This window comes from Bidens hawaiensis, unplaced genomic scaffold (assembly GCF_021521415.1).
Source record: "Bidens hawaiensis isolate Kalapana, Puna unplaced genomic scaffold, B.hawaiensis_p1.1 tig00059373_1, whole genome shotgun sequence".
In the NCBI taxonomy this organism is placed as follows: domain Eukaryota; kingdom Viridiplantae; phylum Streptophyta; class Magnoliopsida; order Asterales; family Asteraceae; genus Bidens; species Bidens hawaiensis.
This window is the reverse complement of record NW_027500714.1, coordinates 1-13216: the sequence shown is the minus strand read 5'-3', so window position 1 is coordinate 13216 and position 13216 is coordinate 1. Positions and strand designations below refer to the sequence as shown.

General features: G+C 38.4%; 1 protein-coding gene across 1 annotated transcript; it reads left to right on the top strand.

Moving 5' to 3' along the window:
• Window positions 1-7435: 7435 nt before the first annotated feature.
• Window positions 7436-8416, top strand: LOC143602701 (uncharacterized). Its single transcript, XM_077079731.1, has one exon. It carries the CDS (start codon window positions 7436-7438, stop codon window positions 8414-8416), a length of 981 nt encoding a protein of 326 aa, XP_076935846.1.
• Window positions 8417-13216: the final 4800 nt, after the last annotated feature.

Sequence of the window (13216 nt, the reverse complement as noted above, 5' to 3'; positions counted from 1 at the left end):
GCGGTAGCACGTTAAACTACTGATTTTTAAATTGCGCGTATTGAACCCATCTGTTTTTCTGGCGGGCTTAGTATGCCCCCTACTGTGTAATTAGTGGTTAAAAGACATAACTACCCCTCTATCTTCATCTTCATCTTCAACATTCAAGAGCCCTAAATCCAAACCCATAAAATCATCCATCTTCATCTTCATCTACCCTAATTATCATAAACATGAATATAAAACCAACCAATTAATCCAAAAAATACATACCGAAAATTCATCCAAACAATACCCACCTTTCATATATTTATAACAAACCAATCTTCTTCCCCATTTCACCCGCACCCAGTCACCGTCGCCATCACCACCATTCTGTCGCTGCACCCCGCTCCATTCGCCACTCTGTCGCTCCCATCCGTCTCCACACCACCTCCTCGTCGCTGTCCACGTAGCTCCACCCATCTCAAATGGAAATCAATTTGGAGATCCGTGTCGGACACATCGACGGTAAATCGATTTACCATTTAAGCATTCACATACCTAGATCTATGTGTTTTAAAAAGTCTTGTACAAAACCCATGGTTTAAATCTGACGAGGATGATAAATTTGTTGATTATTGATGTTTGGTTTGAATTGAATGTGGTTCGTGTTTGGGTTTGGTAGCGGGAATCATGATGGGGGTTGACGGTTTGAAGGTGCTAGCGGTGGTGGAGTTCATTTTTCGGTGAACGGTAGCGATGGTGGCAGCGGAGGAGGATGAGGTTGATCCTGGAGGTTGTGAGATGATGATGATCTATGTTATTATTATTATTATTATTATTATTATTATTATTATTATCATATTTTTTTTCTTCTTTTTATTGTTATTATTATTAGATATTATTATTTATCAAATTTTAAAGTGCCCTTGAACTAAACGGTAAACCAACTATCAACTAACGGTTAATTAAAAATAGGGGTTCAATACGCGCAACCAGTGGCTCATATCGACATTATGGAAAACACATAGGTTCAATACACGCAATTTAAAAATCAGTGGTTCAACATGCTCTCGCCCATATTACACAGGGAGGCAAATCATAATTTTCCCAAAAACTATTGCCTTTTTGTCATCTTTGATGGAGTTGGATACTGAACGAGTTAAGCTTCCACCAATGTAAAATTTCAAAATTATTGTTACCTTGTCTTATCTTCACAAATAGGATGAAGAAGATTACCTTTTCTAAAACATTATGACAAATTACTATATCTATAAGATCACTTATGGTGTAAAAAATCATGTCTTTTAACTTAAAGTTCTCCTATGTATAAGCATCATACAATACACCTTTTCACCCCATATTTTTTTAGTCATCAATCAACGAAGACGAGTAAACATTAATGTTGTTATCAGTTTATATTGGACCGTGAATCAACAACATCATCATTATGTATTGTTTTTCATGCATAAACATGACGTAAAGTTATAGAAGCATAGAATAACCGACCATGTACTATGAAGACAAACTCATGGTTCCAAACACGTTAATTTCGTACGAGTTAAGTCCAAACGGTATGTTTCTAATCTCACTGCCAAATTCCCAATACACATTATCAGTAGTTCTCTATTAAGTTGAATTCGCCAAATGCCTTAATTTTTCATCATGTATACGGTCATCTGAATGCCAACATAATAATTTTGCATTTTCTCGTTTGAAAATAGTCGTTTTAGTCTCGGTATAATTGGGAAATGCCACAACAGTCTTGTTGTTGGTCCTTTATTCTTCGCATCATCGTCAACTTTACCTATTTCACATATACCTTGGCACGACACAGTTAAAACATTTATTGTCACAACCCAACCAAGGCGCCGGAACATGCCGGGGCACGGTGGATTGTTCAAGAACACGATGACACTATTAAAGTGATAATATTACTCAACTCATTTATTTCATTCAATAACTCAAGAACAACTTGTTCAAAGATTAAATACAAACAATTACAACAATACTAAATTCATTAAAATATCCTAAAGGTATAATCTAAGTGATGAGTCTTCAATCTTCATAAGCAGCCAAAAGTAAACTTGTAGCATTCATAAAAATATATTCGATCAACACGAATGTTGGTGAACAATACACTAGTTTTTGTTATATGTATATAATGAGGCAAAATCACAATTCATATGTGTAAATAGAACATCGCAACAACCATTGTAAATGTAAAGTAAACAACTAATGCTCCTTTCCATTTGGTAACAACCAAAATACTCGGATAAACAATGAGGCCATATTCTATTAGCACAAAGCTAATATAGTTAAGGGAGCGCATGATCATACTTAATGAGGCTTAACAACAATATCAAAATAAACACTCGTGCACGTAATCAATATGAGGCATAAACAAATGATTAGGCAAATATTCATATAAACACATAATGTTGAATCGCGGATTTAGTATTGAAGTCTTAAAACATGTAAGCGTTATAAAATTTGTAATTGTCTATTTAACAAAATAACTTATAAAAACATAGTTTTCTTTTATTAAAATTATAAATATATTATAACTTCAAGATACGCTTATTTTTGTAATAAAAACTGTGTGTGCTCTCTCATTTATAACATTTTAACACCATGTTTTTTACATAAAAATCTATAAAATTTTCCAATAAAACTTCTAATTATAACGTCACTCATTTCTTTAATACAAATTTATTATTGGATTGATTGATAATTTACGTCGGGTTTTTATGATTATACGTTTTCCACCCAAATGTTATCTTTTAATATACAAATACTTTGTGTTTATAACCATGTTTTGATTATGATTTCCCCTAACTTATTAAATGTATTTCCGCATGAGTCACTCATAAATTTCTACTAGCATGGACTTATTATAACCATATTTTCATATATTTCAATTCCTTTGAACATTTTTCATGCATGCATATATATTGTAGGTTATCTTTAACATGTTAAGTAGGTAGTTTGTTTAGGTGAAAGCTTAGCATAAACATATTTTACCAATATAGAGCTAGAATTAGGAAAGTTTAGCTTACTTAGGAGGTTGGGTCTTGGCTTGCTTGCCCACGTGGAATTCGCCTAACTTGGAGGATGCCTTCTTCACTATTTTGTCACAAGATGATGTGGGTTAGTAAAATGTTTATGTACTTGTATATGATCCGTAGAAAGCATGTAGAGGAAAATGTGTATGTGTGCATGGGAATGCATATAAAACAAGAGAGGGTGATCAAAGAGAGAGTGTACATCGAGTTTAGAGAGAGAAAGGGTGTTGGACGATGATGTTTGTCCCGGGACGGAGGTTCGCGGTTTCCAATAGAGAGTAGAGGGTGTTCCCAATGGTAACAGAGGTGGCCGTAGGTAGTGACGAGTAAGCGAAAGTGTACGCGGGGTTTGTTACGGTTCGTTATGGTAACGTTTCGGTGTGCTACGGTGGAGAAGGTGGACGACAAAGGTGGCAGAGGTGGTGGCGGGTTGACTGTGGTGATATTATGATGGAGTTGCGGGTTCGTTAATGTGTAACTAAGATGGAGCCAGAGAGAGAGAGTGAGAAGTTAAGTTACAGCGAGAAGTGCGAGAAATCAATCTGGACCATTGATTATGTTTAATCAATGGATTAGAAAAGTTATGGCAAACTTGAAATTATGAAAATATTAATCTACTAATATTTTAATTAAAAAGGGTAGTTTCGTATTTGTTTTTTTGACTTTCAAAGTGAAACTTAAGTCATTAATAGCATTAATTTGTTATTATTATTATCTAATTGAAAATTCCTTTAAATTTTTTTAATTGATGTTATTAATCAAAGTAATGTTAAACAAATATAATTTTAATAAAATGCTATAATATCTTCAATTATATTTCTTCAAATTGCCTACACAAATTTATGTATTATAAACACATGCATATTGTGAAGATGGAATCACGAATGCGTATGTGAAAATTTTACAATTGTAGGCTATTAATATGATTTGTTATTTATTATATGTTGTACAATATGAAAAATAAAAAAAAGTTGTTGGTTCATATATGTATTGTGTATCTAGTATTTGAATTGTGTATGCGTATTTTTTATCGTGTGTAGGTTCATTTATGAAATGTGTAGGTTCATATATTACTGTGTATGTGGTATTTCCAATGGTGTATGTATAAATTTTATCGTGTGTAGGTTCATTTATGAATTATGTAGGTTCATATATTGCTGTGCAGGTCGTATTCCAATGGTGTATGTATAATTTTTATCGTGTATAGGTTCATTTATGTACTGTATAGGCTCGTATATGTAGTATGTAGGTGATATTTCGAATTGTGTGTGTGTAATTTGATTCATGTGTATGTTCATTTATGTACTGTGTAATTTATCGACGCTATTGAATTTAAGAACTATTATATGGATAAATGTATGAAATTCAAATTACGAGAAAAAAAAATAATATTGATAAATCAACAAAATTGAATTTGATAAAATAACAAAAAAATATAATTTAATATAAGTTGATTTGGCTATATTTTAAAAACCAAAAAGAAAAATTAATTGTAACTTCTCCATACATTATGTCCTTCCAAATATGAAAAGATGCATATTTTACTATAGCACCCTTGTTATTAAATAAATGACAAAATGAAAGAAAAAAATATGATTGGTCGGACTCATTTCTCGCACTTCTCGCAATAAGAAACACTTCTGAAATGAACCTAATCCTACATATATAATAGTTAAAAATACAAAGACGAGTAAACGTCAATATAAGGTGTCGGTTACATAAAAATAATATTAATTTATGTTTATTATTAATTATAGTTTAATTAATAAAACCTTAAATCAAACAAAAAACTTGAAAGACAAAAGTGGGCTGCCAGGGCTCGAACCTGCGCCCCTGGCCGGCTCACTTCACTAGAGAACTCACACACCAAACAACCAGATGAGCTAAGCTGCAGATTGTTTAACAACTGAAATAAATAAAATTTATGCATATACTGAAATTAATCCCAAGTTATAAGAACCCCAGAATCCTAAATTGATCAATCCGTGATATGATTGTGCAACTACTGTTAGGGCTATTTTAATGCAGATTAAGACGAACTTGCTTCATGAATTGATTAACTTAAAAGATGAACATATATACGAAGCTTAATTGATTACAGCAGTCGACGACAGCGGTAGATCAAGAACACGAAATTAATGTAATTAAAGATGGGGTAATTGTTGGCGTTGGTAAAAGGGTCACGTATCTAGGTTTAATTGATTTATGATGTATGATATAATGTATATTGACAAACGAATGATGTCGGTTCGTTATAAAGTTAATACATATCAAATTGATCTAATTTCAAAATCAACAGAGTCGGCAAGGTTTGTAATACATGTATAAACGATATGACAAGATCCATTCCAATTATAAAACGAGAATTAAGCTTCAAGAAACACGCGGGTTTCGGGTTTCATTCAAAACGAGTATACGAGTATGGGTTTGGACCTAGGTAAACGGTTTTGGGGTTATGATAAATAAAATTTGCATTTTAGCTCCTAAATTAATGAGGTGAAAACATAATGAGGTAATAGTTTTAGTTTGGGGTAAAATTTCCATGATGTGAAAGTTGTAATTATATATTATATAAATAATTATATAATAATATAATAATAGTTAATTTACTCGATAAATGCGGTATTTTAATTGATAGAATTTTCCGAGCATAAAAACGGGTCAGGTTACGGATAAAATCTTAATTGGAAAATCCGAGTTGTTACATTAGTGATAATTTTCTTTTAAGTTTGACTTAAAGAAAACATTTCACAAAATAATATATGAATTGTAACAAAGAACGTAAACAAACAAATATAAAACATCAAGTAGATGATCAGTTCAATGTTTAATTTTAAAATGAACATAAACGAACATAACTAAACACAAATGGATCTGAATTACCATAACGAATAGTTCATGAACATAAACGAACATAATTTAACAAACATATATGAACAAAATAAAGGAATACAAACAAACAAACAAAAACTAATATAAATAAACACACTTATATGAACAAAAAAGAACAATTATCAAAATTAAGTAGATGATTCGTTCAATTTCAATCAATAAATAGACATAATCAAACATAAATTGATCAAAATAGGTCCAAGTATATTATAAACATCTTTACAATAAACTAAACTAAAATCCAAAAAAAATATTTACAATATTAAACATGACAAATATAAAACAATCACCATAATACGGGGATAAAAACTGGTACTACTATATAATAAATATAAAAGTGATAGATTTGTAATTTACTCTTCATTTTAAGAAGTCTAAGACAACATATGTGTTTAAAATACAAAGTCTCTATGCTACACCGAACAGGAAGAAGTATCAAGTTGGGCAAGGTGATGTTCCCATTTGTACTAAACCCACCCCAAACCCATCATGCTGAGCCCACTACGCCCGTCCTTAGACTAAACCAAACGAATCTATTGATCAAAGGCGATAGACGCACTCAAAGTACATAGCGAGAGTGTGAGAGGAAAAAGAGGCACACTTAATGAAAAATAATTAAAATATATTAACGTGAATAAATAGATTAATTTATATTTTATTTGCATTAAATAAATACGAATTTACGGTGCATTAAATTATAAAAAACACGTTCTTCATTCACCCCTAGTTAAATAAGTGAATGTCCTTTCCAATGATGTTGTGGTTAGAAGCATGGGTTATTCAATAGAGACTCAAGTTTGATCTTCATGCACAGACAAAACTTTGGGAAGGACATGAGTGGCTCTATGAAGAAAGACCGGAATCTTTCTGATCTTTGGTTCGTTCCTGATGGCGTCCGGGTTTTACCACCAGTGAGTTTTGGTCGTTTTTTTTTTCATGAAATTGGAGATCTTTAAGGCGATTAAGGGCTCAATGCAATTGGGTTGGACCAAGTGACCTTTTTCCATTGGGTCACCCATACGAAGTATCTAGGCACTTTTTGTTGGCCATTAAAAAAAAGTTAAAATAAGTGAATACATTTGTATTTATTGTGCCTGAAATAAATATAAATTAATCTGTATTTGTCTTGCATTAAATCAAAAATACGAATTTGTCGTTCATTAAAGTATCAAAAATACATTGTTCATCCATCCTCTCAATTAAATAAGGTTACTGGGTATACTCTAACCCATTTTAACTCAACATAAGCAAAACATCACTTATTTTTTCTCTCTTACACTCCTCTCACTCAAAGGAAATATATTAGAGAATGTATTTGTATTAATAATATATATTGTATATTGGCATGATTATCTCCAAAAAAATCATTGCCTAAATTGTAGTTTGACTTTGCTTGTATATAACTTACGGATGAATGAATGAGAAGGCAACAAAATTATCCTTGCTTGCGGCTACCGATCCTGCAACTGTCTTCTTCGCTTCCATTTGCTCCCATATTCAATATTCTCAAACACCAAATGGCTTCCATTCATCCAGCCCTTACGGTTAACAACATACGAAACTTCATCCCTATCAATCTAGACCTTGAAAACGGCCAATACACCTCATGGGTTGAATTATTAATGATCCATTGTACCGTATTCGATGTTCTCGATCACATTATTCCATCCGATGCATCATCTTCTTCTACCACTCCAGCCTCCGCCGACAAAAACAAGCCGCCTCCTCCCGAGCTTGCTTCATGGGATCGCCAAGATGCGATCGTTAAACAATGGATCTATGGTACAGTATCTAATAACTTTCTCATGAATTTTATCAAACCCAAAGCCACGGCCAACCAAGCTTGGGACGCCATTGCTCACCTCTTTCAAGACAATCAAGTTTCTCGAGCCATTGCCTTGAAAACCCGCTTGACCAACACCAAACTTGAGTCCTTTCCAAATATTTCTACCTATTGCCAGGAGCTAAAGGTCTTGGCCAATCAATTGGCGAATGTGGAAGCACCGATCTCGGATGCCGATCTAGTGTTACAACTTGTTACCGGTCTAACAAATACCGAATATGATGTAATCGGCATGTTCATTAGCCAAACAGTCCCACTACCTACCTTCTCTCAAGCAAGATCTAGACTCACACAAGAAGAGACCAGGAGGGCCGGACATATCACGAACCAAACTGTCGGGACGGCTTTGCTCACAACACTCCAAAACCCAACTCAAAATAGCACTGGCCGCGGATCTAACGGGTCATCGAATGAAAACCGGGGAAATTTTGATACATCTCAGAGAGGTCGGGGTCGTAACTCTCGTGGCCGGGGTTGTAGACGGTCTCGCGGAAGGGGATATTATAACCAAACCAATAACCATCATCAACCCACCCAATACTACCAAAACCACATGTGGCCCTACCCACCCCACTACATGTCAATAACATTTTATATGCACCTAAACTCATTAAAAACCTTCTTTCTGTTCGCCGCCTTACTATTAACAATGTGATTTCTATTGAATTTGACCCGTTTGGTTTTCTTGTGAAGGACTACCTGACGCGGATTCCTATCCTCCGTAGCAATAGTACCAGCGATCTCTACCCACTCACTCTCTCTACTGACACCAAGTTTACAAGTCCTACAACCTTTGCTGCTCTCTCTCGGGACCTGTGGCACAAAATACTAGGTCATCCTGGGATCTCTCTTTTACAACATTTGAATAAACACAAATTTATTTTTGTAACCAAACCTTTTGTTTCTAGTATTTGTCAATCTTGTGTGTTTGGTAAACAAGTTAAGTTACCTTTTTATGATTCTTTATATACTACTTATCTTTCATTTGACATATTACATAGTGACTTATGAACGTCTCCAGTGCTTAGCACCGATGGCCACCGATATTACATATTATTTCTTGATGACTTCACAAATTACTTATGGACTTTTCCTCTAACAAATAAGTCACAAGTTTCTTCATCTTTCTTAACTTTCACAAATATATACTTACCCAATTTAATATCCACATTAAAACCTTCCAATGTGATAATGGAACTGAGTATAATAATAAACCCTTTCATGATTTTTGTGCTAAAAATGGCATGTCATTTCGTTTCTCATGTCCCCACACGTCCTCTCAAAACGGTAAAGCGGAACGAAAAATTCGCTCAATTAACAACATTATGCGTACACTTCTTACACGTGCTTCCGTTCCCGCAAACTTTTGGCATCATGCCCTTCAACTTGCCACCTATCTCATTAATACTCTTCCAAGCAAAACTAAACAAAATCATAACCCCTCATCACTTCTTTACCGAAAACACCCTCTTTATTCCCATCTTCGCACCATTGGGTGTCTTTGCTACCCACTTCTTCCATCCACTTCCATTAACAAACTTTAAAATTGCTCATCCCCTTGTGTCTTTCTAGGTTATCCTTCTAACCAGAGAGGATACAAATGCTACGACCTATCCACCCGTAACATTATCTTATCTCGACATGTGGTTTTTGACGAAACTACATTTCCAATCGCTACTACACTATCTCCCCCCCCCCCCCCCATTATGATTTTATACACTCAAACCTTGCATCCGACACATCCCTGATGTTTTGGACTTCTCCACATCCTCCTCCAAATGCTTCCCCATCTCCCTTGGCCCAGCCCCCTTCCTGCTCAGCCCAAACTCCACCTCCAACCCAGCCCACATCTACATCTCCCTCCACTACACCATCTACCCACCCGTCTCCAAACTCCCCCACATCACCACCCCCCTACACCAACCCATACACCACCCCCACGGCCTCCCCACACACCACATCACATTCTGCTACCACCACAGACTCTTCACCCACCACCACCTCACATACCGACTACCCGCCACCTCCCCCGAACCGGACCATGGCCACCCGTAGCATGACCGGTATTACAAAACCCAACCCAATTTTCACCCTTCACACCCATACCAACCTTGCATCCTTACCACGAAACCCAACTGAGGCCTTAGCCAGCCCTACTTGGTACCGTGCCATGACAGATGAATTCGATGATCTTATTGAGACGAGACGTGGTAATTAGTAACGCGTCAACCAAACATGATGTTATTCAGTGCATGTGGATATTTAAACATAAGACTAAATCAGATGGTACACTTGAACGATATAAGGCTCGTCTTGTGTGTGATGGCAGGTCTCAACAGGTCAGAGTTGATTGTGACGAGACTTTTAGTCCGGTTGTTTAGCCGGCAACTATTCGTTTGGTTTTATCCATCGCACTTTCTCATGGGTGGGACATTAGCCAGTTGGACGTTAACAATGCATTTCTACACGGAAATCTTTCTGAAACAGTCTTTATGCATCAACCTATGGGGTTTCGTAACCCTCACTTGCCCCATAATGTGTGTCGCCTAAAGAATCTTTATATGGTTTGAAACAGGCACCCCGGGCGTGGTATCAACGGTTTACAGATTATGTGACAACGTTGGGTTTTCGTCACAGTTCGTGTGATCTTTCGTTATTTATCTACTCTCATGGTCGTTACACTGCTTATTTACTACTATATGTGGACGACATTATTCTCACAACCTCCACGGCTTCTCTAAAAGACCGTATTTTATCACGTCTTTCAGGTGAGTTCTCAATGAAGGACCTTGGACCATTGAGTTATTTCTTGAGTCTCTCTGTCTCTCGGGACCCAAATGGTATGTTCCTTTCCTAGTCCACCTACGCGATGGATATTCTCCAACGGGCCAACATGGCACAGTGTAACCCAGCACACACACCAGTCGATACTACTGGAAAACTTAGTGCCGACGCTGGCACCCCCCCTTACTGATCCGACCATGTATCGTCGACTTGCTGGTGCTCTCCAATATTTAACTTTCACGAGACCGGATATCTTTTATGCTGTGCAACAAATTTGCATGCACATGCATGCACCTCTGAAGAGGTAGGTCCCAGCAGAGCCCAGTTGGACCCGCAAGACTCACCTTAAACAGGGACGTCTGCGCAGAGACCAACTGGATCCGCAGGACCAACCATGCTCAGAGACGTAACGTCCTTACGCGCAGTACGCAAGCTGGTCCCGCAGGAAATGCCTCCCAATGGTGAAGGACTCCACCTGTCCCCGCAGCCTCGGATACAAGCCATTAGGGAAGGCCACCCGCGCAGCATGGCTACACGCACAAGGCACTTAGCTCTCCATTCAGTGTCACCTGAAGGAATGAGCCAAGCCGGGAGCAATCCCGCACAGAGGCGGGAGGGGGAATACTCCCGCCCAAATAAGCCAGTCCGTATACTGAAGGATCTTTTACTGTACCTGACGAGGTATGGGCGAAAGATCTGATCAGAGATACGACAGCTCACTGATACAGTATGGCGAGCAGCATGCTCCTGTACTGTATCACTATTAGCCGCTGCCTACTCACCAACTACTGCCATACCACGTGCGTAGCCGTCAGTTGGTGGAACAGGAATAGTATACAGCAGGCCTGGTCACTATCAGCCGCTACCTACCCACCAACTACCAGCAGGGCACGTGCGTAGGCTACTGTTGATGAACAGGAACACTGTAGCAGCCGGCCATACCTCCTTGGAAACCTACCTTCGGCTATAAATACCCCAAATGGTATGACCATCTCATCTTATCATATCTTATTACATTATCATCATATTATACCTGATATCTGCTCTAGCAATCTCTTAATATACTTTTATATTTAAAGAGCAATCTAGTCTGATTCTCACGCCGGAGGGTGGTCACAAGGAGGAACCCCCCCCTTCTCAGTGACGAGCTCACGGTGTCTGTTTTGCAGGTTATCAGAAGAACCATCTTCCAAGGGTCTAACCCCTCGTGGGAAACATCTCTCCAACCCCCAGGTTACCAGTAATCTGTCCGGGGTCCGGTTAGTGTTTCTTCATTGGCGCCATCCGTGCATAAAGCTAGAACTACAATTTTCTCCAGTTTTTTCAAAACTTTATACAAAAGATGGTTAGAGAAATTCCGGTAACCACAACCCCAGCTATTGGGGGGAATACCGGCAACACAGTTTTTACAAACACTACTCCGGCTACCGAAGCCGGAGCAAGTGAAGTAAATTTTACGAACACTACCCCACTTACTAAAGCAGGGGCAAGTGCAGTAAATGACCGCCTACTGGGATCCACCGATACCCAGTTTGAAAAACGAAGACTCCCCCGCCAGACTCTCGACGAAGTCAAGGCATGGGCGGAGGCACGACAAAAGGAATTCCAGGCTGAGTTAAATGAACGCTTGCGTTCCGTGCAACAGGCCGACGAATTCGAATACTGGGAGGATGACTCGGAGGAATCCGACTCCGACGCGAACCCTCGTCATAAAGCAAAAGGGAAGCGTAAAGAAACGGAAACCCAACCGAAAAGGCATTTTGGACAAGCCTTCAAACCAAAAAGCATAGATGGAAGTCCACGAGACTTCTCTAAAACGTTCAGACCAAACGTTACAAATGCAGGAACGTCCAAATTTGCAAGGGACATTGTTGAAGCAATTGCCCCGAAAAGTGCTAAACAAATGCCTAACATAGGCACATATGACGGCCTATCTGATCCAGACGATCATTTGAACAGATTCATAGCGGGGGCAACCGTTAGCAATTGGACGGAACCCACGTGGTGTTACATGTTCCAAATGACGCTGGTGGGGGCTGCTAGGGCTTGGTTTGATCGTTTACCGGTTAACCACATTTACGACTGGGCAGACTTCCAGCAGAAGTTTAGCCAACACTTCAGCCAGCAGCGAAAGTATACCGAGGAGCAATGGACAATCCTCAAATGCACACGGGAAGAAGATGAATCTCTGCCAAACTTCATCACTCGCTTCAACTCAAAGAAGTTAAGTTTGGGCAATATCAGCGAGGATCTTGTTCGCGCAGCCTTCATCCAGGGCGCGCAAGACCCAGAGCTTATCCGCACCCTAACGGGTAAAGATGGAATGCCATCCACATGGGATGGCATCATGACAGCAGCCAAACGCTATGCGGAAACGGAGAAGCAACTGGGTAGAGACCTTCCGCAGAACACAAACCTTTACACCCAGAGGACGAGAGAGGACAACGTCCTCACCGCCCGATTGAACAAAAAACGGAAGCAAGGCATTTGGCAGTCAAGGGTAAACTTTGACACCTCATCCGGCTTACAGCACCGATTGGGTGAAAGGGATAATGTAAAGCCGCACCGGAACTCCAGATGGACGCCACTTACCAAAAGCGTCACTGACATATTTGCTACTGAGGAGCTCCCATGGCCAAAGCCTCCAGTAATCCGGCATCGTCACGATGCT